This window comes from Amblyomma mixtum, chromosome 1 (genome assembly GCF_055824585.1).
Source record: "Amblyomma mixtum isolate Tamu chromosome 1, ASM5582458v1, whole genome shotgun sequence".
Taxonomy (NCBI): domain Eukaryota; kingdom Metazoa; phylum Arthropoda; class Arachnida; order Ixodida; family Ixodidae; genus Amblyomma; species Amblyomma mixtum.
The window spans coordinates 207,795,909-207,823,141 of NC_143012.1; the positions used below are offsets into that span (position 1 = coordinate 207,795,909).

The window sequence follows — 27,233 nt, forward strand, 5'->3', positions numbered from 1 at the left end:
CGTGCTCTAATCCCTCCGTGTGCGGTAACCCTCCCCCGTGGTCTTACCCGTGCAGAGGAGGTTGCGCTTCGGAGGATCCGGGTCGGGGTTGCCCTAACTCCGGCCGTTACACGAAAGTGGCCGCAATTCGAAGGTGTATTTCCCCGCCCCGGGTGTCCAGTCTGCAAGAACAGAAATCTTGAGGCCGACATTCACCACCTGCTGTGGGTCTGCCCGGCGTTGAATCCGACAAGAATTCGGCACCTGGCGGCAGCGGGTCTTTCGCCCGATAACAGTGCTTCATACACCGCTTGGACACAAGGACCTCATCATCGTTCACTGCTCGATTTCATTAGATCAGCGAACCTTTACTCATTTATTTAGGCATCCTCATTTATCATTACATGCCGTTTTATGCCCTGAGGCAATCAACATCGCGTTTAAAAAAAAAAGAAGGAAGATGCACCTCTTCTTTCTCGTCTGCTACTAGCACCTTTCTAGAGCAATAAAAGTCTTTCCTACCTACGGGTTTGAATCGCCTGGCGAGAAAATATTTAAATCCAATCTTCTTGACGATGAACGGGTCTTTTCCTGCAGAAGAAACGTAGCAAAAAAAGCCAAATAATGAATTTTCTTTGTACAAGCAGATGAACGAAGCCATCCGACAGCCGCAGAAGAAAAGCAAATCTAGAGCTTAATAAAGTTGTCCACTCACTCACTGACTCACTTTGGGAGCAATGGGGTTGCCCTCTCTGGCCCTTTAATGCGTTTCACACCGTAAGTAGCGACATGTTAACCCTATCTCACGAAAACTTCCCAGCAGGCTAAAATATGTCGACGAGAACAAGAAAGAGAAAGAAAGAAACGGCGCGTTCCCGCCCCACGAGGAGTCGATGAAGAAGTGCGTCGCTTCTACGTGCGCTAGTGTACTCGGCTCTTAGGAACTATCCACCATGGACGCCGCGCCGAACGCGAACACCGGTGCTGCCGAGACCTCCCGGCCCATGCGCAGTGAGAAGCCCCACAAGAAGCATCGGAGGTCTCACGGCGAGAAGTCCTCCAGCAGCAAGGAGAGCGCCAAGTAAGCCACAGCCCTGAAGCACTCTCCCCTGTCCATGCGCATTCCTCTTCCAGTAGTAGCGGCAAAAACTTTTTTATTAGAACAAAAGTTTGGGGAACGCAGGCCCCCGCACGGCTGCACTACATCAAAGCGTTCTTGCGGTCCATGACATCTGAAGCCCGGTCCGTGGCGATCTTCTGCTGGACCGAGCCCTCAGAGCGTAGCAGGGTCTCCCATGGTCCTCACGGGTGGCGAGATGCTCGAGACCGAGGGGGAGGATTCGCCGGGAATTGTAATATGATATGGGCGAGGGTGGCGGTGGGGTGGTCGCAGAGTGGACAGGAGGGGTTGGTGAGGGTTTGGTGGCAGCGGGACTTAATATAATGCAATGGGAAGGCTCGCGTCTGGAGGCGGCCCCAAAGGGTTTGGTAATAATTGTCTACGGAGGGGTGGAGTGGAGGAAAGAGCTCTCTCTCGGCTCGGTAGGCCTGAGTCAGCTCACTGAACGTGCGCATGCGCTCATGGGAGAACTCGGACGCGGGGGCAGCCTGTGCCCGCTTCGCTAGCGAAGATACGGATACAGGCACGGCGGCATACTTAGTAACCGTATCAAATACACACGCTCCCCCCTTAAAGGAGTTTTTGCGTTCCTCCGAACCAGAACGGGGGGAACGAACGAAACTCCGTCCATTCTCTGGTAATTGCGGAACTCGGGGGGGGGGGGGGGGGGGGGGGCGAGGCTAGGGCGCTTCTAGAGGAGTCTGCAATACCCGTTACAAGAAAAACTTGACAGCATAAAGCGCGTTCCGTGGATGTCACCCAGACTTCGCGCACTTTTAGGTGGGAAGCTCCCAGACACCCTTAGAGCGTGTGGGGGTAGCAGTCTCGGACTCGAAGGAGATGCCCTCGACTCAGCGTGGCAAACTCAGCGGAGACCAGCTACCAAGTGACAATAGGTTTTGGGGCGTTCGGTGCCCAGCTTTCGCTGGTCGCAAGCCAGAGAATGGGTCGGAGCCAAAGGTTCACAAACAAAACAAAGTTTATACAGCAAACAGACGATACAGAGGATTTCACAATCACTAGTACAAACACATACCAAGTGATTAACAAACAATGCAATTCGTGCAACGTTAAACTCGAGAGAGAGACTACAATACAGAGGCAATATTGCACCTAAAGTGCACTAACGCAAGAGAGAGAGGTAAACAAACAAAACATAATTTGTTCACCGGGCACTGCGGCAGTCCGACGACCAGAGTTCCATGACGATGCCGTCCCGCAGACAGGCGAACGTTGCCTCGTTGGTCCGATGCTGGCCGAGTGGTGTTTTCCCCGGGAGTCGAACGGGCGCGCTTCGATGAAGCTTAAACGGCGGTCCGGACTGACTGATAGCGGTCAACGTCCTCTTTTATAGGCTCGCTTTCACGTCTGTTTGTTCAACGCGCCAGGGTAGGCGCGCACATACACGCAGCATTTGCAGTGCTGTCTCCCTTCTCTCTTCTCACTGGCCGCGCGTCCCCATTGGTCAGAGTCAGGAGTCGTTTCGCGAAGGTTCCAGCGTGTTCTAGCGTGGCGCCGTCGTGGCGGCGTCGCCGACGTCCGAGTGCAGAGGAGGGGGGACGTGACTTAGTGCACGCAAGGCTACGCCCTTTTCCTCCGGTCAGCAGTAGAACCGACTCGCATGTTCGAGAATCCTCGGCGGGGATGACTCATTTCCTCGGCGCAAGCCGCGGCGGTGGAGAGAGAGGCACGCGCTCGGCGGGGGCTTCCTCTCTCTCCCGTTGGTTTCGCGCCGGCGAGACGCCGTGCGCGCGGCGGTTTTTCTTTGTTTGTTTCTAAAATGCGCCGAATTTTGTGACACTGCCCCTTCCTTTAAGAATATTGTGTAACAATATTCACAAAACACAAAATTCGCGCGCACATGCATGCGCTCACAATGTCTGTGGCAAATGCCAAAATACATACATCAATACCTTGATGCTTTCACATACATAACACAGTACAATAGACAGATTGCACTCCAAAACACCCCGCAGTTTGGCGGTACAATTCGCGCGCCCATGCATGCGCTCACAATCTACATGTGAAAATACATACACCACTACCATGATGTTTTCACATACACAACACAGTGCAATGTTCACAATGCACATAAATACACGCCGCGATTGGGCAGTACATTAACACAAGGCTACAAACATGGAGCACGCAAGTACAAGGCACGCTTTCGCCTATACTTCCAAGTTCGGCCTACCCAGCGGGCTCGGAGAATTACTGTTTCCTTCAATCTTTCAGTCACGCTTTTAATTCCCTTTCGGAAGCGGCTCCGGCTTTTCTTTCTGTCGCGGGCTGGACTCTTCTTCCGCCTCATTCTGAAGCTTCTCTTCCGAACGCGGTTTTGGCTCCGCTTCCTACTCGTACTCCTCTCTGGTTTTGTGCCCAGACTTCGAGCCCTTCTTCGTTTCCTGCGGCTAGCGCGTCTGTTGCGAACGAATTTAACGCCGGTTCGCTCATGACGGCTCCGCTCCTCGTGTTCTCCTCGGCGCGCGCTCTTCTGCTTTCTTTTGCGCCTCCACAAGGAGTCCTTACTGAACGCTGGGCTCGTTCCTCTGAATTTCTTTCTGACCTTGCTGCGGTGCTCGTGCAGCTCGCTTGCATTCGGCTCGGCTGTCTTCAGCTTGGTTCTGTCTCTGTTCTTTTCCTCCCTGAATTTTCTCCAGGGCTTCTGCTTTTCGGCTTCACCTGCTTTGGGGGTGTCCGACTCATTTCTCTTTCTTTTTTCCTTCTTCCAAGCTCTTCTAGGGAGCACACCCGGTTCGTTTTCACTTGCATCATCCGAGACGGGCTCTCGCGTTGAAACCACCGGTTCAGCTCCTTTTTGTTCATCGGGGACTGAACTTTCTTCTTCCAAGCCCTTTTTCCTCTTTTTCCTCTTTCGGAGCCTTTCTCGTGAGGGGCTCTCTGAGCATGGCTCAGGACTTCTTGAAGAGTCGTTCTCCTCACTGTTCAGTTCTCCTTTCTCAATTTTTTCAGTCAGTTGGACACTTTCAGTGCAGTCGTAAGCAGACTTTCCTTCTACTGCACCTACTCCTTCCTCAGAGGCAGAAATTTTCTCGCACTTTTCATGGGCACAAATTTTCCAGCCTTTCTCATAGGCAAAGGTTTCCTCGCTGCTCGAGGGTTCTCTAGGAACGGTTTCCGTGTATTCGCTGAGTGCGCTCTCCTGAGCTATTGCAACGTCTGAGCTTTCACACTCAGTGCCCCTTAACCCCTCTGTCCGGCGGTCTGCACTGCAAGACTCAGACGCGTTGCACTCGGAATTCTCGATGGAGGACCGAACTGCTTCATCGTCGTCATCAGCCGACTTCCTTAAGGTGCACCCTGACTGAAGCGTCAGGTAGACCTTCTCAGTGCCTACTACCTCGGTAGTAGCGACACTTTGACTTTCCTGAGGAATTGACTCTCCTGTGTTGTCTTCGTTCTCTTCAATCTCACTTGTAGGGACGGGCTGTTCCATAACCAGGCTTTGATCTGTGGAGCTAGTCACAACCTCTTGTGTGGTCGCCAACGAATCAGTCTCGTTATTGCTGCACATGTTTTCAGCAGAGGCTAACAAATGACACGCCGCTTCCTCAACCTCCGCTTGTGCTTGCGCCGCCGTCTCTTCTGTAGACCTATCGCATGCCGACCTTTCTTCCGTAAGGGGAGCGACGGTGTCGTCAGCCACATCGGTGGCCCAAATTTCTGGGTCGTTCGGCGATCTCGCGCCCTTGATGTTACCCAGGATGACGTCATAGAGTAGGCGCTCCATGCACAACGCTGTCACTTCTCCGGTGAAGTACGGAGTGTTCACGTGCACTCTGGCTTCATGTAACAGCTGTGCGGAACCATCCAAGAAATACACAGGGCTCATTTCTCCAGTAAGTTCTTCATCGGAGACCAATTCCCTTTTGATGAAGACTCCGGTACTTCCTGTGCTTCTCAGAACGGAAACCGACTTTCCACGAATTTTTCCTGGAAGAACCGGCATTCCCTCAGTTAGAGACCCTGGTCTGATGCACGTAACTGTGCATAACACTGGAGGTTTCTCCCAGTACGCCTGTTCTACGCAGTCGGCCCTAAAGTCTTCCTCCTCGCCGTCGTACGAAGAGCCACAGGGTTGCGATACCTGTGGTGCTAGTTTTTCGAGACTTGGGCACGCCGCTGCTTTATGCCCTTTATCTCCACACTTGAAGCAAACAGGCATTCTCTTGCTCACTACGTTGCTACGGCAATCCGAGGCGTAGTGACCTATCTTATTGCATCGGTAGCATTTCTGAGAGGGCTCTGGCACTCTACCACGCTTGCCCCTTCTTAGTTCCTAAGAGCTTTGAGCTGAAGCTCACTCTTGTTTCTCACTTCATCCCTCATGAGAATCTCATTCTCTAGATGAACTTCTTCTTGTTTCAATTCAGATTTCTCTGCCTCCCTTCGGGCATTTTTCCTTTCTCTCTGCGCTTCTTCTCGCGCTTTCTCAGTGGCTTTTCGAGCCATTTCTCTTTCTCTCTCGGCGGCTTCTCTAGCCATCTCTCTTTGCCTCTTCTCGTTCTCTTTTCGTTCTTTCTCTCTTCCTTCTATTTCTTGGTTCACCCAATCCGCAATCTCGGATTCTTCCAGGCCCAGCTGACGACCCAACTTCACGATATCTCTTAGATCCATTTTGGAATCTCAGCTGTTCAAGCCTCGAGCATGGCTCAACTCGGGGAACCGTATCCAACCGCCTCTGCGCGGCACCTCACAATATCGCTCTGCTGCTAACACTCGTTTACGACCTCTTCGTAAACTCCTTCCGACTCTTTCTCCGTTCCCTGTGCTTGCAAACACCAAACGTCCTGTCGCGGACGCCAGAATATATTGTCACCCAGACTTCGCGCACTTTTAGGTGGGAAGCTCCCAGACACCCTTAGAGCGTGTGGGGGTAGCAGTCTCGGACTCGCAGGAGATGCCCTCGACTCAGCGTGGCAAACTCAGCGGAGACCAGCTACCAAGTGACAATAGGTTTTGGGGCGTTCGGTGCCCAGCTTTCGCTGGTCGCAAGCCAGAGAATGGGTCGGAGCCAAAGGTTCACAAACAAAACAAAGTTTATACAGCAAACAGACGATACAGAGGATTTCACAATCACTAGTACAAACACATACCAAGTGATTAACAAACAATGCAATTCGTGCAAAGTTAAACTCGAGAGAGAGACTACAATACAGAGGCAATATTGCACCTAAAGTGCACTAACGCAAGAGAGAGAGGTAAAAAAACAAAACACAATTTGTTCACCGGGCACTGCGGCAGTCCGACGACCAGAGTTCCATGACGATGCCGTCCCGCAGACAGGCGAACGTTGCCTCGTTGGTCCGATGCTGGCCGAGTGGTGTTTTCCCCGGGAGTCGAACGGGCGCGCTTCGATGAAGCTTAAACGGCGGTCCGGACTGACTGATAGCGGTCAACGTCCTCTTTTATAGGCTCGCTTTCACGTCTGTTTGTTCAACGCGCCAGGGTAGGCGCGCACATACACGCAGCATTTGCAGTGCTGTCTCCCTTCTCTCTTCTCACTGGCCGCGCGTCCCCATTGGTCAGAGTCAGGAGTCGTTTCGCGAAGGTTCCAGCGTGTTCTAGCGTGGCGCCGTCGTGGCGGCGTCGCCGACGTCCGAGTGCAGAGGAGGGGGGACGTGACTTAGTGCACGCAAGGCTACGCCCTTTTCCTCCGGTCAGCAGTAGAACCGACTCGCATGTTCGAGAATCCTCGGCGGGGATGACTCATTTCCTCGGCGCAAGCCGCGGCGGTGGAGAGAGAGGCACGCGCTCGGCGGGGGCTTCCTCTCTCTCCCGTTGGTTTCGCGCCGGCGAGACGCCGTGCGCGCGGCGGTTTTTCTTTGTTTGTTTCTAAAATGCGCCGAATTTTGTGACAGTGGAGAAAATGGCTTCTGCATCGTAACCGAAAACTGAGGCTTTTTTTTTTGGTTTAAGGGGTTTAACGTCCCAAAGCGACTCAGGCTATGAGAGACGAAGTAGTGAAGGGCTCCGGAAATTTCGGGGGGAGGGGGCGGGGGGGGGGGGGGGCTAGGGCGCTTCTAGAGGAGTCTGCAATACCCGTTACAAGAAAAACTTGACAGCATAAAGTCCGTTCCGCGGAGGAAATTGCTTCTGCATCGTAACCAAAACAGAGGCGTTTGGTTTGGTTTATTGGTTTGGTTTATGGGGTTTAACGTCCCAAAGCGACTCAGGCTATGAGAGACGAAGTAGTGAAGGGCTCCGGAAATTTCGGGGGGAGGGGGCTAGGGCGCTTCTAGAGGAGTCTGCAATACCCGTTACAAGAAAAACTTGACAGCATAAAGTCCGTTCCGCGGAGAAAATTGCTTCTGCATCGTAACCAAAACAGAGGCGTTTGGTTTGGTTTATTGGTTTGGTTTATGGGGTTTAACGTCCCAAAGCGACTCAGGCTATGAGAGACGAAGTAGTGAAGGGCTCCGGAAATTTCGGGGGGAGGGGGCTAGGGCGCTTCTAGAGGAGTCTGCAATACCCGTTACAAGAAAAACTTGACAGCATAAAGTCCGTTCCGCGGAGGAAATTGCTTCTGCATCGTAACCAAAACAGAGGCGTTTGGTTTGGTTTATTGGTTTGGTTTATGGGGTTTAACGTCCCAAAGCGACTCAGGCTATGAGAGACGAAGTAGTGAAGGGCTCCGGAAATTTCGGGGGGAGGGGGCTAGGGCGCTTCTAGAGGAGTCTGCAATACCCGTTACAAGAAAAACTTGACAGCATAAAGTCCGTTCCGCGGAGAAAATTGCTTCTGCATCGTAACCAAAACAGAGGCGTTTGGTTTGGTTTATTGGTTTGGTTTATGGGGTTTAACGTCCCAAAGCGACTCAGGCTATGAGAGACGAAGTAGTGAAGGGCTCCGGAAATTTCGGGGGGAGGAGGCGGGGGGGGGGGGGGGCTAGGGCGCTTCTAGAGGAGTCTGCAATACCCGTTACAAGAAAAACTTGACAGCATAAAGTCCGTTCCGCGGAGGAAATTGCTTCTGCATCGTAACCAAAACAGAGGCGTTTGGTTTGGTTTATTGGTTTGGTTTATGGGGTTTAACGTCCCAAAGCGACTCAGGCTATGAGAGACGAAGTAGTGAAGGGCTCCGGAAATTTCGGGGGGCGGGGGGGGGGGGGGCTAGGGCGCTTCTAGAGGAGTCTGCAATACCCGTTACAAGAAAAACTTGACAGCATAAAGTCCGTTCCGCGGAGGAAATTGCTTCTGCATCGTAACCAAAACAGAGGCGTTTGGTTTGGTTTATTGGTTTGGTTTATGGGGTTTAACGTCCCAAAGCGACTCAGGCTATGAGAGACGAAGTAGTGAAGGGCTCCGGAAATTTCGGGGGGAGGGGGCTAGGGCGCTTCTAGAGGAGTCTGCAATACCCGTTACAAGAAAAACTTGACAGCATAAAGTCCGTTCCGCGGAGGAAATTGCTTCTGCATCGTAACCAAAACAGAGGCGTTTGGTTTGGTTTATTGGTTTGGTTTATGGGGTTTAACGTCCCAAAGCGACTCAGGCTATGAGAGACGAAGTAGTGAAGGGCTCCGGAAATTTCGGGGGGAGGGGGCTAGGGCGCTTCTAGAGGAGTCTGCAATACCCGTTACAAGAAAAACTTGACAGCATAAAGTCCGTTCCGCGGAGGAAATTGCTTCTGCATCGTAACCAAAACAGAGGCGTTTGGTTTGGTTTATTGGTTTGGTTTATGGGGTTTAACGTCCCAAAGCGACTCAGGCTATGAGAGACGAAGTAGTGAAGGGCTCCGGAAATTTCGGGGGGAGGGGGCTAGGGCGCTTCTAGAGGAGTCTGCAATACCCGTTACAAGAAAAACTTGACAGCATAAAGTCCGTTCCGCGGAGGAAATTGCTTCTGCATCGTAACCAAAACAGAGGCGTTTGGTTTGGTTTATTGGTTTGGTTTATGGGGTTTAACGTCCCAAAGCGACTCAGGCTATGAGAGACGAAGTAGTGAAGGGCTCCGGAAATTTCGGGGGGAGGGGGCTAGGGCGCTTCTAGAGGAGTCTGCAATACCCGTTACAAGAAAAACTTGACAGCATAAAGTCCGTTCCGCGGAGGAAATTGCTTCTGCATCGTAACCAAAACAGAGGCGTTTGGTTTGGTTTATTGGTTTGGTTTATGGGGTTTAACGTCCCAAAGCGACTCAGGCTATGAGAGACGCCGTAGTGAAGGGCTCCGAAAATTTCGACCACCTGTGGTTCTTTAACGTGCACTGACATCGCACAGTACATGGGGAAAACTGAGGCGTTCAACTGTTCCAAAAATATTTTGCAGGCGGACTTTGTTGCACTCCACTTCGATAAGGTGGTGGTGGTCAGACCCTTTACAGTTGGCGGACAAAAACAGAGTACTCGCCTAGAAGAGTGGGCGGAATAAGATGCGCACTCGGGAATGCGCCGTCCGTTGATGCAGGTGGAACTGGCCCATAAATACAGCCTTAATACGGTGCGATGTAGGTATTGTTTTCAACCCTTCGCAACGTGTGAAGCGGAGTGCTTAGAGATCTTGGCTGAAGGAACCATCTTCAGCCCCCTTCTACGTTCGATGAGACACAGGTCGACAGTGGTGTATGGTTTGCGAGCCTATCCACACCAGCCTAATTCGTTCAATTTCTCTGTTGTTAATTCTGAGTGGTGCAGTCGTCTTGGTGACAAAACGCATTTTAACTCGATAGCGTTAGGGAGCCTGTGTCGCAAAAAGCCGGCGTAGTCGTCGATGTCGTTGAACGTGAGCGAAAAATCCCCCGAGCAGCAACCTAGAAGGCAGGTGCGCCATCTAGGTCTCGTGACCTTGTGGCGTCATAACAACCTGCCCACCCGATTGTGAGCAAACTGCACACCGTGGCAGGTGGCAGATAAATCAATGATTGGTCGCGAGAAGTTGCTGGAAGGAGCAACTTGGATCGCACAAGTCCCACCGGTAGCAGCACCTGCCAACGCAGGCCAGTGGCGCATCGCTTAACGGCTGGGCCACTGCGCCAGGAGTGGCATAAGGGCGCCCAGGGAATTATGAATGTTAAGTAGACAATGACCAGTTCGTCATATATGGGCATTAACGCATTAGCTATCCCCTTCTATTTCTTTTTTCGCGAATCTAAACCATCTTTTCATCCCGATTCTGTCAAAGAACCCAATATTTACTCTAATAATAGGCTGTCGTTACTGTTTCACAATTATGAAAATATTTTATCATGATTATTCCTTGGCTCGCTGAAAAAAACACAGCTAAACCCAGCCAGCGAAAGAACACCGCTCGTACGCCCCATAAGATCAAGTATGGGAGATCTTATCAAGAGGATGTGTTCCGCTTGTTCCCATACAATGAAGGTGAAGCTCATCACGCATGCGTCCTCATAACATTAGTCCTCGTTTCAGAGTTGTGCTCGTGACGCTTCTGGCCAGTGATCCGATTATTCACAGCAAAAGTGGTTTCTTGCAGGCACCCAGAAGCGAAAGTCGACTCGGTGCCTCCTAAGCAGGCACAGTCAGATGGAGAAGCGCAGGGCCAGACCGACGTGGAAGCGCCGACAGCGACCGTTGAGGGTGACCCCTCCTCTACTGCTCAGCCGGCGACTTCGCATTTGAGCTCGACATCAGCACCCCTGCCAGCCGCTGCTGCTGACGTCGCTCCTGCGGTTGCTCCTGGAGTCGCTCCTGAGGTCGCTCCGCCAGTCGCTCCTCTGCTCGGCCCTGCAGTAGGCCCTGCCGTCAGTTCTCCCGTCGGTCCTGCAGTCGGCCCTACCGTCGGCGCTACCATCGCTAGTGCCGCGGCTCCTCCAGTGAGCGAGATCTTTTCTCACTATGTGGGAAGTATCTAGAAAAGACAGAGCACAGGAAAAGGAGTCGTAAGAATGAATATATTCCTCGACATTCCCTGGCAATGCGGCCACCGTGGTGTCTCAGTGATTATGGCGCTCGGCTGCTGACCCGAGAGACGCGGGTTCGATCTCAGCAGTGGCGGTCGAAATTCGATGAAGGCGAAATTCTAGAAGCCCGTGTACTGTGCGATGACAGTGCACGTTAAACAACCCCAGGTGGTCGACACTTCCGGAGCCCTTCACTACGGCGTCCCTCATAACCTGAGTCGCTTTGGGACGTTAAACCCCAATAAACAAAGCAAAACAAATAAATTGGCAATGCAACTAAACCTACAGAGGAGAAACGCTCCTCCCCTTCCTACGCAGCGAGATATACAAGGTGTTCTAAGACTTTACACAATTTATAAAAATAAGTTTTTTGAGTTAGAAGGGCGTTCTTTTCTGCATAGGATTGACAGCTGTGTATTACTTAATAAAGCCAAGACGTGCAAACCAGCAGGATGGTTAACACATATTGAATAGTTAACTTTTTACCTATTATACTGTCTGGCTCCATAATTATTTAGGCCACCGTAAGAAATATCAATATGAGTTTTGAGAATTTCGAAAACACGTTGTGGGGATTCGCGCTGTCTCGAGGGCAGCCTGTGCTGCTCCTTTTCGACTGCTGCGAAACCCTGTCCGCTAGCGGAGGCGCTGTACGGCTCTGGACGCTGCCTAACCACCCGCTGGGCCCTCCGGTCTCGCGGGGATCCAGGCTGCACTCCACGGGGGGTCGTGCTACGTGGTCCGCTGATTAGGTTGCGGGGGTGTGACGTAGGGGCGAAGTTGTGCTGTTCGGTAGCGGGTTGCGGGAGCGCGGGAGAGTTGGTGGCGGGCGTGCGACGAGGGCGGAACACGGGCCGACGCAAGCGACAAGGTACGTGAGCGACCAATATTCGCTGTCCCCGAGGCCTTTGCCGACGGCCATTCGCGTGCCTTGTCGCACAGGTCCCGAAAATCGCAAGCCGAGAGCCTCGCGCCTCGCTCTTGCGGAACCTGCGAGCGCCCGGCGAAACCCGCCGAGTAACCGCCGCCGCTGACCCGAGTCAGCCGCTGCTCTCACTAGAGTTTTCCCGCCGCACCGGTCTGCGCGCGCATCGTCTGCGGCCCGCTGTCGGGTGGCGGTGGATGCCAGGTGCGCACGGGTGGAAGGAGTGCCGCATGCAGTGCTTGTGTATGAGTGTACCGCTGTTGTGAGCACAATAAATACGTGTGCTGCAAACGTGCTACTGCTCTTGGATTGAGAGCGCACGAGCGCGGCAAGAGCAGACCGGTCCCCTTACGGCTCGGTGCTCGAACCACGCAGTGGGTCTCTCTCTTCGCACGCCTCGGGACATGGTAAGGAAGCCCACTCTTGGGCTACGTGCTGACCCCGTGCGCGGAGGGACTAAGGGAGGTACCCACAACGTTTGCCCTCGGTGCTGTGGCCCAACAAATTTTGGCTACATGGCGCCAAAATGCATGCTCTTTCGAGAAGCTTGCAGGCAACGCAACCTCTCTAGATGACGTAACTCGTCGAAATAGCCAACATTTGTTGGACCACAACGCCGAAGGTAACTGCGTTTTTGAAATTCTAAAAACTGATAATTATTACTTACTCTGGGCTACACGTCTCTCAATAATTAAGGAGCCCAAAAGTAACAGTTAAAAAGTTAACTATTCAATATTATTTAACCAGCCTGTTAAATACACCGCTGTCAATGCTTAACCGAAAAAAAAAGCGCTATTCTAACTCAAAAAGCCTATTTTAAGAATTGTGTAACATCTTAAACATCCTGTAGATAGTCTGCGGCTGCAGAAAAAAAAAATTCTTTTCAAAGCACAGTATATAATGGTAATACTCGTTATTTAAGGGGTATTTATAGTGCAACTGCACATTGAGTCACGTCAAAAACAGTTTCTTTGATTCCGACGTATTGTTTAGGCACGTCTTGTTAAAATAAGCTCACAGATGGCGCGAGCTACACCAACGACTAACCGAATCAACCACGCAGCGAGCAACGGGCCAGGCAGCTGTCCTGCGGCCTAAACATCGGGACGCTGTGACAGACGCAGCGCCCCCTATAGCTTTCTCTGCATTGTATAAAAATATCCCGGAGTATATAGCACCTGCTGCGTTTCTGGTGCAAGGATCAAATCATAGCTGCATTAAAATGCAGACATTAGCACCCGGTAGCTCGTGCTTGCGTTGTTCTTAATTAACGTTCACCCGCTTCTTTTTTGCGTTTACATGAACTGGGACGCAGCTGAGGGAAACCGGGAACATGCTCAGAGTCAAGACATAGCAGTAGGATAAGCATCACATAATCACCCGGTTGGCTTACGCGGTGGCAATGATTGCGTTAAACCACTGATGCCACTAAGTGAAGTACACGTGAATGAGGTCGACGCCCTCAAGGGCAGTAGCCATCCGCCTATGACGACGTTCATTGTGGCGTTAAGTGCCGTAATATTGGTGGGCAACCGTTGGTAATGGAGATATCCGTGCGGGGTTTGTACCTGAAGTTCAAAGTAAGAGGAGAGAACAGATGTAGGAGTGGTATACTTTACAATGTACATCATTCCGATTTTTTAACAGTATCACGCGAGCATCGACCGTTCGCTTGATCAGCGCCCTATGACGGAACGAAGCGGCAAACTCGCCGAGTTTCCGCATGCGCACGAAGCCCAGGACGCAGCGGCCGTCGTCTGCCAGGATGTTCCTTGAGCCGCGCGCTGCCCCTGACCCTTTCCTACGCTTACCGCACTACCTGGCATTTTTTATGTCCTGCTTATCAAAATCGTGGGCCACAGCCATATCCGCATACAACTGCAAACAAAACAAGAGCAGACGAAAGATTTATTGCAAGGTTCGTTGGAGAAACGCTGAGTAAAGCTGTTTGCAGCTGGGCGGCACTTGGCTTCTCCTCAATACCGGCGGCGCCTGTGCCGATCGAAGGAGGGTCGGGGGCTGCGCGCAGCTCCTGGAACAGCCTTGCAGACGACGGCCACCGCGGCCTCGGCTTTGTGCGCATGCGGCAACTCTCGGCGAGTTTGCCGATTCAATCTGTCACAGGGCACTGATCAAGCGAACAGGCGATGCTCGCGTGATACCGTTAAAAAATTGGAAGGGTATGCATGATGCAAGCGGATGGCGGATAGCAGAGTAATGGAAATCCTAAGGCGTCCACTGCTAGCTCTTGATCTGCTTTCGAGTAATGAAAAGTCTTTTAAAGGAACCCACCGACGCCTCTGCTTCATTACCGTATAACCCGCATCTAACACCGCGCTTTGCAGCCAGACACCGCGCCAACTACTGTCCCCGAGGGGGCCCCTACTCTTCCAGCCATCGAACAGATCGGAATCAAGAGGTGAGTAGGGCCACTTTTATGCGACAACATTGAAGGCTCGTAGGGGAAAAAAAAACCCGAGTCCTACGCATATGTCACACCCTGTCGGAGTGTGAAATAAACGAAATGGCCGCGAGCGGGATTCGAACCCGCGGCGGCGCGAACAGATCAGGTTCTGGAATCTAAGGTATAACAAAATCTCGTCTGGTCGGGGAATGGGTTCATTTTGCGTCATGAATGGTTAACGCCGACCAACAGTGTGGAGTCAATAGATGGCGACGTCGGCGTTAACCTTTCATCTGTAGCAGTGAACAAGGCTTCCGTACGTAAACCGAAACGTCGTCGTCTGTTGACCCAAACATTTGGTCGGCATTAACCTTTCTTTCATGATGAAAAATGAGATCAGCTTCTCTGGCTGATGCATTAGACCATGCGCCATCGCCGCAGACTAGCATCCGCGTGTTCAACTTTCAGTCTCTCGCGCTGTGCTTTGAATGTCGGCGTAAGCTTCAACTTCCATCCGCAAGGACTCTCCCGAAATTAGGCGTCACTTTTCGATGGCCCTCTTTGATGAGGAGACCATGAAGGGAGGCAATGTAGGGAAATGACATGGTCACTACAATGGCTGCAATGCGCTTTGTCGAACGCTTGTAGTTCATCGTCATCATCATGAGGCTAACTACCCCCACTGCATGCAGGACAAAGGCCTGTGCTATATCTCCCCAATTAACCCTGTCCTGTGCCAGCCACGGGCACCTTGCCCTCGCAAACTTCTCAATCTAATCAGGCCTTTTAACTTTCTGCCACCCATGCTACGCTTGCCTTCTCTTGGAATCGCTTACCTTATCTTAGCGTCACATCTGCCCATGCCCATTTCTTCACGATTACGACTCGCATGTCATTAACCCGCGTTTGTTCCCTTACCCACTCTGCTGTCTTCCTGTCTCTTAACGTTACACCTATCATTTGCCTTCCCATAGCTCGTCGGTTCATGGTGAGGGGAAAAAAAAGTCACAAGTACGGATGTTAAATTACGAGAACGTGTTTCTCTGAGTTTCCACGTTTCCAAGTTCACGAGTGTCCTCAGATAAGCCCCAGTTTTCGCATTGTAGCCATGATTCTTTAGCACATATCTTTTACCTGCACCAATGTATGAGATAACATTTGCGCTCGCTCTCCAGCCGTCCTGCGGGGTATTCGCAGCAAGGCTGGTTGTATACGCAGGCCCCCAGACGCGAACGTCGACTCGGCGCCTCCCAAGCCGACCCAGGCCTTAGCAGAAACCCATGGCCAGAGCGACGCTGGACAGCCGACAGCGACAGTGACTGCTGTCACGCAGCGAGTGGCCGGGCCTTTGAGCATGGAGTCGAGCCGGCTGCGGGGCGCTGCATCTGCCACCGCTCGTCCGGTGAGCGAGGCCTTTTTCGTATTATGGTACAACAGCGGCAAGAAAAAAGACCGAGTAAAAGAAGGAAAACGTGAAAGGGAACACTGCTTTCGATTCATCTGTTTTCTGGTACTTCTGAAACTGTACGTGCATTCATATGCAGCCATCAAAACCCCACTTTGACCTCCGAGTGTTCTATTGCGTTTGCTTTGATTTACTCTCTCTTGAGCTTACACGAACATAGGATTTCATTTAGCTTAACCGGTCCGGTTGATCTATACCTGTATATAAGATATATATAAGCTATATATATATATATAAGAATTTGTTTAAACGGCGACAACGGTTACTTTTACCTCCCTCATGCCCCTAATAAAAGCGCGCATGAACGTGCTCGACGTACTGAAGAGCAATTGCTGTCCATACAAGTATGTGTTTTTTATTAATCTATATTGCATGAAGGCTTTAATGCGCGCTATTGGTGAAGTGGGTTGTCGGTCGTGTTCATTACGTTAGAGCTACGAAGTTAGCTGTAACTACCTAGCTTCTGCTATCGGTATTCCTAAGCGTACAGTTACGACCGCCGTTTTTTTTAACTGCGACAACAAGGCTTAATGCGATAAAACGGAAAAACTTGATAAGGCACTAACGTATTCATTTTTGGTGTTGTTCTGAGCTGAGCTATAATTTAACTGCGAAATCATATACGCACGAGCCCTGGCCACTTTGGCATCCGGGCAGGTTCTGTGGGTGCAAAACATGGACGGCGCTCAACCTACCCTTAAGAGTACAATGAATGACATTACAGACCCCTCTTGCGCAAATACCCAGGATCCTTCGAAGATTTATGCGCCATAAAACTCCATATAACTAACTAATCCTTCGAAGATTAATAGATCGCAGGAAGTACCCATACCAATACTGGGAGAGTGGTGTAGCGGTAAGCGATGCGGCGATTCAAACAACTGGTGGGGATTGTGCGACCCATGTTGCTCTTCTCAAGCTCACGCTTAAAGGGTCAGTCTACTGAATTTTATCGGCCATATTTTCTTTGCGGCAAACGATAGCTATTTACTCAAATTACCGTTTAGCCAGCTGTGGTCCCAAGGAGTGCAGTAGAACATTTTAAAATAGAATTTATTAATGTGGGAACACATCTGTATGAGATGGTAGTCTCATCTGGCAACCATCTGGATTTCCGCCGCGCGGCGACAAACATGGCGGCGCCCGTCGAAGCCGGACCTCTCGCTTCGGACTGAATTCTCGTTGTTGCTGCCTTTTTCAGTGCGTTCACTGGCCATAAATGGGGCGCCTGTCTTTCGCTTCGTCTCATTTCGCCCATAAGAAAACATATAAGAGATAAATTTGCTTTATTTTAATAATTAGAGTGACGATTCTGCCGCTCCTAGGCTTAAGTGGAGAGTCGGTTTGTTTACAGCAACGGTTCCCGTCCTGACGACCAGATGGCGACACTATAGGCTGAGTTTATTTTTGCGTCTCTGCTAGCATACGCTGAACTAAAAGTGGGAATGTGCCTGCGTTTTGCGTACGTGTAACTATAAATATTCATGTGATTTACAGAAAAAGCGAGCGGTACGCCTTCTACAGTTTACTAGAACAAAACGTGCGTTTCTCTGACATTGGGGCATACAAATGGTACGTAGTATATTCACTTATGCTTCTACAAAAAAAGACTACCACTTTCTTGAACAAAATGAACGTTTGGGGTCGCCACCATGCATTTTTACGCGACTTTTAACGCCGAAATAAAATATAAATTCCTGTCTAAACCGGTAGCAGTTCCCTCCGTATTGATGTTATAGGGTGCCAGCTACCAGAATATGCCATTATTTATACACTCATCTCGGTGAGTAGACTGACCCTTTAAGGCCCATTTTTTGCTCAGATAGTTCGTCAGGAAGCTGTCTTATCTCTCTACCAATGAGCTGATGTACAGTGCCACTGTGGGCAGGCAGCTGCATTGAATTTCTTTGAATTATTTCGTTTATAGCTGTAATGGTGGGCAGGGGGGCCACCGGCCTTTTCGAGACAATGACGGACCGACCCCAGCTTTTATTGTGAGCGGGACCTCTAGTGATGTCGCATTAAAGAGAGAGAGAGAAGGATCACAGTAGCGGCAGAGTGCGCGTGGTCGATAAAGAGGAGAGGTCGTCTCTGAAGAGGCTATGTGAGCGTCGCTGGCGGAGGGACGTCGAAGGCTGCAATCGCAATCAGAGCTGGGAGGAGATGAGTATGCGCCATCATACAATGAGAGGCGAGCTCCATGGCCACGCATACAAACTCTCTACGTCACACTGGTTCCCGCGGGTGGGCAGTGATGACAGGAGAGAAGCGATAAGAGCACAGTGGGCGACATGACGGTTACGAGCAATCGGGGTCGGACGAAGCTCTCGAGAGGAAGCGTAAACGTGCCGAGCTGCAATGACCCCGCAATGATACGCATTAAGTGTTCGCGAAATTCGAGCTGTAAGGTTAAAACAAAAAAACAAAGGTGCTGCAGGACCATCTGCGTTGCAGGTTGTGGCCACGATCAGAGGCACAGTCGGCGACAGAAAAAATAAATGTCCGACGGCCTCATGATTTCAACAAGAACTGGGGCGAAGTAGCTTCGGCGGGAATTTATATCATTTGGGTTTTCTTGTGTCTTTGTTATTCTGAGGGCACCAGGGGCTTATTATTAAGACGTGTGCGCTGAATGGTAGATTGTAGCGGTAGCAGAGTCGGGAGCTGGAACTAATCAAGGAAGAAAAGGTTAAAATCAAATTGAATTAAAATGCAACAGATTGCACTGGCACAGGAGGAAATTCAGCAATGCCTTGTGCTACAAAGTGTTCGATTGTCTGAAGAAAGAACTAAGTATGGCGCATCGAGCAGTTTATTTCAAATAAAAAACTTGACAGTCCGACCAAAGTCTCACGAGGATGTTCTCACCTTCGCTCTTCAAATTTGCCTTCGACCTCTGTCAAAATCTTCTTGTTCCAGTTTATTTTAAAGATTGAAGTTGCACACTGGTACTGCGAGCTTTTTCGGCAAATTGTTAAGAATTTTGAGTAAAGCGTTCAAGTAGGCTTAAAGGATTCCGTTATCAGACATCTTGTGCACAACTCCAATTGCAGCCTGGTAAATCTAGCTTCAACCTGAACACGAGAAATGAAGCCGTCGCCAGTAGACGATGGCTGGAACCGGGAATGTCGGTGGCTGTGTAGGTACAGATGTCGTCTATTGCACATGAGAGACGCTGTCATAAATCTGCAGGTGGCAATATGTATAGTTGAACAGAACAAGGTGTGGGGCTTGCTGGTTTGACATCAGTTCCGTAACAGCACGAATCAACACGAAATCTTGTACTCGCGCAGCTACGAGAGTGTAGTTGAGATAACTTGAAAACTGCTGTAGGCTGGATTTCCAGCTAGAGTGCATAGGGGACTTTCCATAGGGCTAATGATGTCCGTGTCGTATGTCGTAGTTGAGAACTCTCGGTATCATCTGCCGCCCAGTGGGGGTGTGGGCGTGTGACCCAGGTAGTTGGATGCAACTCAAGAAACGGCAAATGCTCGTCAAAGGAGGCGCTCCAGCCAATGGCGGCGACCGATTGCGATGACGTCGCGGTTAATCCCCTTGCACCTGCTAGCGTGACAGCCAGGTGGCTGGGAAGTGCACCGGGATTAACCGGATTTGAATTGTATCCGAATATAGCTTTGTAGCTTGTTAGTCTCAAGGGACTTTGCAAAGTTATAACGCATGAACATTAAAACCACCATGTTGGAAAAATCTATCCGTCCATCTCTCTGAAGCCTCAGTTGGCAGGTGCCAAAGTGGATAGAGTGGGAGAGGGAAGAAAGTGGAAAGAGGGAAGAAAGTGGGAGAGGGAAGACGAAGAAAGGGTGGGAGGTGACGGGTGACGACAGTAGCGGCGGTACGACGTATCGCACGGTGATTGACAGACTGGATTACGCCACTCGCTCGCACAGACTGAACGCTTCATCAGCTGCTCCGTTCGGGAGGAAAACTAATGATAAGGCATACTCAGCCGCATTGATTATCTATATAGATATGCGCTGCTATCCTTTATCTTACACGGCCTGTAACGCATTTTGCAGCCACAGTTCTCGCGACGTATCTCGGAACAGGTTCCTGCTCTTCCAGCCACCGAAGAGCGAAGCCCCAAGAGGTAAGGGAGACCGCTTTTTCAGCACTCAGAACATTACGAAGATCATAATTTCGCCTATAGTGTTAAGGAGTAGCTCTGCAGGTGAAAGTGCTTTCACTTTACACAAGCTGGAGTGCAGGAACTCGGCGGCACAACTTCGTATAATTTTTACGCTTACGATAAAATCTCTGCCGGTCAGTATTTCGGACTTGGAGACCACCGCTTTGTCGACAGCAGTCGCTCTATAAACATACCGTTGGGCCTTGAAAAATGGAGGCAGTATGAAGGCAGATTTCAGAAGTGTCGCTTTAACTCTATGAAACCGCTCAATTGATTCAAAATAATCTTTATTTAGCATTCGTCAAAACTGAGTTCTCAAACATGGTGAACATACTTCACAGCTTCCCGCAACATGACTTCGGGTTTTTTCGAAACCGCTGAACTCTGACGTCGCGTCGGGCCGTAAATCAGAAGACAACAAGTAATGATTGGTACATTTGAATAAGGCAATGGCGTCTTTGTGCTCATAAACATCAGCATTCAATGCCACCAAAATGGCATCGTCGTTTTAACTATTTCTCGATCTCTACTGTCCTGACTGAACCTTCAGTAAGGCGGAAATTTGTGCGAGTTGGAAAGTATTCATGATTTTGGCCGCCGCGGTGGCTCAGCGGTTATGGTGCTCGGCTGCTGACCCAAAAGACGCGGGTTCGATCCCGGCCGCGGCGGCTAGAATTTCTTTGGAGGAGAAATTCTAGAGGCCCGTGTACTGTGCGATGTCAGTGCACGTTAAAGAACCCCAGGTGGTCGAAATTTCCGGAGCCCTCCACTACGGCGTCTCTCATAGCCTTAGTCGCTTTCGGACGTTAAACCCCATAAACCAAACCAAACCAATCATTATTTTGCTCACAGCGCCACAAGAACGGGACAGGAGACGATAGAGGGACACAAACAAGCGCTTACTATCAGGCATCCTTCTCATGTGGTGCCATGTACAGGGTCCTTCAAAATATGTGCGAACACGGCGAAGCGTGCCCGCGCTCCGCGGAGCGTCAGCGCATCCGGCGTGGTCGCGCATCGAAACAATGTGGCGCATGCGCACAGCAGACTGGAGGCGGTGCTTCGTGTCGTCTGCTACAGCACGGAAGCGCGCCGTGCTTCCGTGCTGTAGCAGACGACACGAAGCACCGCCTCCAGTCTGCTGTGCGCATGCGCCACATTGTTTCGATGCGCGACCACGCCGGATGCGCTGACGCTCCGCGGAGCGCGGGCACGCTTCGCCGTGTTCGCACATATTTTGAAGGACCCTGTACATTGGCCAAACTATTAAGTGCCTAATGGAGCATGAGAACACAAGGAAAAATTATCCCCTTTCCCACACAGACGCGCACTGCAGGAACTGCCAATGCAAACATGCGAAAGATCATGCAGAAAGGAGAGCAAAAGGTGGCCTCCTTGCACAGTCTACGTTTCGATGCAAGGAGCGCAGATGCGTTCCTGATTACAAGAACACGCGCATCCTGTTCCGACACAGCGATAAACTAAAACGCGAGGTAACGGATGCCTTCCATATTCACCACAAGGGCACGATGCCATTGCATTATCCGAGCAGGAATTGAGTTATCTGACCTCCCACGTGCCTTCCAGATAACTTCTGTTGTCTTGATAAGTGTGTTAATGTTTATATATATACGCCTTTCGTTCTTCAATAAAAACCAGTTGATAGTTCAGCGCTTGTTTGTGTCACTCTTTCGTCTCGTGTCCCGTTCTTGTTGCGCTGTGAGCAAAATCCGATTGAACGTTCCTTGCGTGCGCTCGTTGTCCTAGCTCCGACTGTTTTTAGGCAACCGCAGCCCTGCCAAAGTGTGCCGAGCCCAGAACCATTGTTTCCTGGTTTCAGTGCACTTAGAAACAGAACATAAAGCCTAATGCTGTGCAGTTGTGAAGTGTCACTCCGAGTCACGTGACCCTCGAACCGCAGCGTCGTCGCGCCAGCCGTCGTTGCTGCCGCTGTTGTCCTTCTCCTGACGACCGTCGTGGTCGGCTCCATGGTCTGGCGTGCGGCAGTCGCTGACACCTCCACGGCATCCGCGGTGTCGAGCCAAAGTGGGGCCTCGGATGAGCATGAGTCTTCCGTTGGTCCGAACATCTCGTCTTGCCCAACCATTCTCAACTTCAGTTCGGAGGGCGCCGTGGTAAGCTGTGATTCTGGGCCTTGTGTAGCCAAGCAGTGGCCAAACAAAAAATAAAAACGATGAGTCGCTTACACGTTCAAGTTAGCTGAATGACAGCGACAGCACTGCGGGTCTGCAAGCTGTCCTTGCTGAATATAACGGGAGCTTTGATCGCTGGGGCCTTGGTGTTCTATATGAAAGAGAAATTCCAGCTTACAGGAATTACAGCATAACTCAAATAGCAGGGCAAGACAGGACAGCAGCCGTCCTGTCTTCTGTGTTTCTGCTGTGTTCTGTGCCGTTTTTAGCTCTGCCTCCTTATGATTGAGGTATGAGCCAACTAGCCGAAAAGCAAGTTTTAGTCGAGCAGGCCGAGAACGAGGTTTTTTTCGACTTATTTTCAAGGAAAAAGCGCGTAGAGAAGTGAACAATGTTAACGTGTCCAGCATGTGGAAATTGATACTCGCCTGAGAAGCTGGGGCTACATGCGACGCAGCTACGTACCACAACGCTCGTGGTGCGGACGCCTCTGCCTCTTGGCTGCATCTTATTGCGCTCCGTGGACATAAATCACCACCAGCTTGCTCAGTTTTCTGTTGCTCTTAACGTATCTATTGCTGGCTTTTAGCGAGAACTCTCTAAAACGAAGAAGGTACAGCAGCCATTTTGCGCTGGTCCTCCTTTACAAAGGATTCCGGTCTTGCCCGCAGGCCGCCACCACCGCGGGCATTCTGGTGGGCAGCACGGTGACGGCGAGCGGAGCGAATCTCTCGCGCTGGCTGGGCGTGCCGTACGCCCAGAGCACAGAGGGAGAGCGACGCTTCGCCAAACCCGAGCCGCTCAACGCGTCCGACCCATGCGCTGTGATGGAGGCCGTGGTAGCCAGCCCTCCGTGCGCCCAGTGGGGCAGCGGCGCGGGAATCACGGGCAACGAGGACTGCCTGCGCATGAACATCTGGGCGCCCGCAGACAGAGCTCCAGGAGAAGCCAAGAGAGGTCTGGTGCTGGCGGCCGCGATGCACTGGTTCCAGATGGGCACCAACGACGTGCCCGAGTGGGAGGAGCTGGCCGCTCGGGGTAACATACCTCACTCAATACTCTAATCAGACTTCGGAGTGCAGGACAGCAAGAAAAAACATCGCGCAGGCAGTGACCATTGTTTAATAGTTGGGGAACACTTACGCCCCGCCTTGAATTAGATCATGACGTGGTTTACCAACAGATCATGGTTTTACTTTGCAAGTACTAGCCACGACGTTTGTTATGCGTACTTAAAAAAATGTAGGGCTCTATCCGCGCATTTGAGCTGGAAATTGCAGTTTGAAATTGTCGGCTCTAAGCCTGGTAACGACGGCCACGTTGAAACAGCCTGAGTGACGCCATAAACCGACAGCGTCGTCGTCTGCTGCAAAACTGCCGCGCGCGCACGGTTTGCGCGGAGCAGAGCATGCCGAATCGAGTCCGGCCGTGGCATATTGTTGTGACGTCTCCGTGAGCAGGCAGAAGCTAGAAAGGTCACGGGCCTTTATTGCCTTTGTCCCGCTGTCGTGACTTCCCCCATCACCCCTAGCCTGAACAACAACTCCCCTGCGCTCACGACGAGCAGTGCGCAGTTCAGTCGTTCAATCGCGAGCAAGCATGTGACCGTCCATTTATGTCTTCATGGGTCACGAGAGCGCCAGTGTTGTCTGATTGCCACACGGTTCAGGAGAAATTAAAAAAAAAATCAGTTACAAATCACTCGTTGTGCCAAATGATCTCATATTTTGCCCAGTTGTTCCGATATTGCATAGCTGACAAAATGCTATATAATGTTATGACCCCTTTAAGGTTATGATGCGACATCGTTAATGCATCCTGCCAGTGGTTCCTCTAGCCCATGCAGACACGGACACTGTTTTCTCTTTCAAAATCGCAATTTGAACGACCACACGACATAAACATAAAGCTCCACTTTAGGCAGGCCGTACGAACATGCCTGCGTGGTCTACCGGTAACGTGTCTTTCTCCCATCCTGAGGGTCAGGGGCTCGATTCCTGACCATTTACCTCAGTCCTGTCTTCAACGCAATTCACTGAATTTATAACAGGTGGTGGCGTTCCGTGGACTCCCTGGCAGCTCTATAACACGCTGTCGAGTTCCAATCCTAAAGGCGAAGCTTAAGCGTCGTTAATTAGCAGATTAGTATTCAGTCATTAATAATTAATTTGCCATTAGTAATTTGACATGGTTTCGATCCAGGCCGCGGCGGCCGAATTTCGATGAAGGCGAAATTCTAGAGGCCCGTGTACCGTGCGATGTCAGTGCACGTTAAAGAACCCCAGGTGTTAGAAATTTCCGGAGCCCTTCATTACGGCGTCCCTCATAGCCTGAGTTGCTATGGGACGTTAAATCCCAATAAACTAAACATTACGTGGTAATTAGTCATTAATTATGTGCGATGTCTTCCAGTGGTGACGTCAGTAGCACTGGTTCTAAGCGCGTTCAAGAGCTGCTTTGAGGCTGTTAGCTACTGGCGGGATTAGCCTTGTGATTATTCTGCTGACAATTGCTCCACCGTAACGACACTTAGCTGTTAGTTAAGCTCGGGAATTTGAGGAACAGATCTGTTACCTGGCAGACCTTATTCGGCACTAAATCACCCATAACAGCCATCAACTGCTGGTGTCAGCATACGAAGTCGAAATCAGAGTCTTGAAGTGGTTCAATGCAGCTCAGTCAGAATTAAATTTTGGCCTAGCCGTTCGTGGCTAGGCCAAATGCCATGTCATGTTTGCACCGCATTTTTTCCCCTTCTATGCTTTATATTGCCCTCTCTTTGGCAATAAACCATTTCGTTGTTAGTTCAGCGCATGTGTCTGTCTCGCCTTCTTCCGTCCCGTCCGTCAGCGCTGTTTTGCGGTACCATTCAACATGAACCAACCAGCCCGACTCAGCCCTCTCCTTGAACTCAATATTCTTCGCAGCCGGCGTGGTGGTGATGTCCGCCAATGTGCGGCTCGGTGTGCTGGGCTTCCTGCACCCCCTCGCCAGGGGCATCGTCCGGGATGTGGCTGAGGAGGACGCCATGGCAGCGCTCCGCTGGGCGCAAGACAACGCGGCCGCCTTCGGCGCCGACCCTTCGGCGCTGATGCTCGTCGGCAACGGCACGGGAGGCTACCTACTCGTGCAGGCAGCCGGCAGGCTCAACGTCACTGTCGCCAGAGCGGTCATCGAGGGCTCTGTTTACAGGTCTGCGGGCCCTGCAAACACGGCAAGTGGAGTGCGGTTACCGCTAAGTGGGGAGACTGCATGGGTCTCCTTCTCTAGCAGCCATACTGAACCAAACTTTTGGAGGTGCTCTTTTACATGTAAACAAGAGCTTGACTGCTAAAATTTATAAATGCAACAAGCATTTTAGCGAAAAAAGGCGGATAGCACATTTATTTTCACGATTTATTGCCGTATCGTTGCACCTGGCGGCCACCTGTGGAAGCTGCGACTAGACGTCATAACACCCGCGCGCCCACTGTTCCTGCAAGAGCACGATTGCTATCGCTACTCGCGGTTTTTGCCAGTTTTGCGTCCGCAGCGTCGGAGGTTGGGAGCCTTATCGTTTGGTCTACCCAAACTGTAGTGCGACATCGCGGAGTGACGCGACCGGTTTCCTGTCGGACGAGGGTGTCATGTCGTCACGCTCTTCACCTCGCGCCGGCTGGGAGGGCTTGGCGCGCGCTCATAAAACATGGAAAATAAAACCATCCGCTAAAAAAATATGCGAAGTGACGATTAGATTTTAGTGTAATCACATTCCGAGAATCTATCTTCAGCGTTTTTGTTCAATTTTAAGATTTTGCTTCTTTATCCCTTTAAGGCTCGATGAATGGATAGAGAGAGGATTCTCCTTTACAGCGGGGCTGTGCCGGTCCCCATCTTGCGCTAATTTTTCAATATTTCCCACCAGCTGTTCAATTCCAGACTAGCTCGTCAAGCAACCGCTTATAAGAGACGTGTAGGGTGCATGGATGCCCGCGTTTTTTTTTTTTTTTTCGCTGGCATCGAAGCGGCTTATACTCGACCTCACAAGTAGTTTGCAGGACTGCGGAACGTACGGCAATCCGATCCAATCCGAAAAGCGCGCGCCGCTTAAATGTGTTCCTCCCAGCTCCTCATCCCGCGACTGGTGGCTCCATCCCTGCAGAAGAAAGAGGACCAGTATAGCTCCTGCACGCAGGAGACTCGGCGGACGCCACGTTTTCAAAGGCTGCGCACTACTTCGGAGCAGGCTTCCTCAGCGCTGCGTTGGTGCAGTCTTTCTGTGCTAATTAAAGTAGATAGTGAAATGCTTCCTGTACTTTCCAAAAAAAGTCCGGACCACCTTTCTAGTTACTGCAGCAGTTGTTTGAAAAATAGTTCGGCACTTCAAATATCTGAGGGACTATTTCTTCTATTCCTCTAGCCATGTTTTCACGAGAGGGCTGTAGGTTCCACAGTGCTACGCACTGCTTGTGAGATGCAGTATACTAATATAGACATCTACGCAGGGTTACTGCGGTTACTGCACATATGCGCCCTACGGGAGCCCGACTTATGCGTAAATTTGCTTTGAGCGCGCCTCTCACGCATCTGTTGGCCTAACGCGATCACACGGCCCTAAAGCATTATAGGCACCCTGCACCCGCCAGGCACCGCCACCGTCGAGGCTGCGTTCAGCTCCCCCGCGCGGCCAGTTTCTCGTCCCTGTCAGGAAGGTTCGCCCCGCGACTGCGAAGGGATGGCGTCTGCTAGCGGCTGCCGCTGTTCGTGGAAGCGGGATTTCGACCTATCCATTCATGAGGGTGAAAAATTCTTTCGAGGAGCGAAGGTCAGGAAAGGAACGAAGCTTTTTGAAGCAGGCCGTGTACACTATGTGAAAGAGGTGGTGTCGTGCGACGGCAGCGAAGTAGCACAGACAAGCATCACTGCGCCACCGAAAACAATCAAATTAACGCTAAGAAATATTTCTATATAATGCCTGTCAGCGCTGCACTCTCACTGAGTTTTTTTTTTATGTAGCTATCTTCCAGTAGATAGCTTGTTGCCGCGAATTGCAGTTGCAAGGCAGGCAAATGTAAACCCGCTGCTGCCGTTGCTGTGTTTTTGGAGCGGTATGAAACGCTCTCCAAAACGAGTCGCCAGCAAGCCTGGGGTGTTCCTGCATTTAAAAAGGCTTGCCCTAAACTTTC

The 27,233-nt window shown here is 51.0% G+C and overlaps 1 protein-coding gene across 3 annotated transcripts in view; it reads left to right on the top strand.

Moving 5' to 3' along the window:
• The first annotated feature begins 243 nt into the window (after positions 1–243).
• The window catches only part of LOC149370670 (uncharacterized), a 38,003-nt gene continuing 11,013 nt past the window's right edge, over positions 244–27,233 (top strand). The window contains exons 1-6 of one of the 3 annotated variants that reach the window (XM_089562738.1): positions 244–1,060; positions 10,548–10,887; positions 14,245–14,318; positions 15,522–15,705; positions 22,740–23,106; positions 24,996–25,282. In XM_089562738.1, the coding sequence (XP_089418864.1) occupies positions 933–1,060; positions 10,548–10,887; positions 14,245–14,318; positions 15,522–15,705; positions 22,740–23,106; positions 24,996–25,282 (1,380 nt within the window). In that variant the 5' untranslated portion in view covers positions 244–932. The remainder of the gene's footprint in view (positions 1,061–10,547; positions 10,888–14,244; positions 14,319–15,521; positions 15,706–22,739; positions 23,107–24,995; positions 25,283–27,233) is intronic. The other 2 variants (XM_089562732.1, XM_089562737.1) reach the window with 2 other exon arrangements.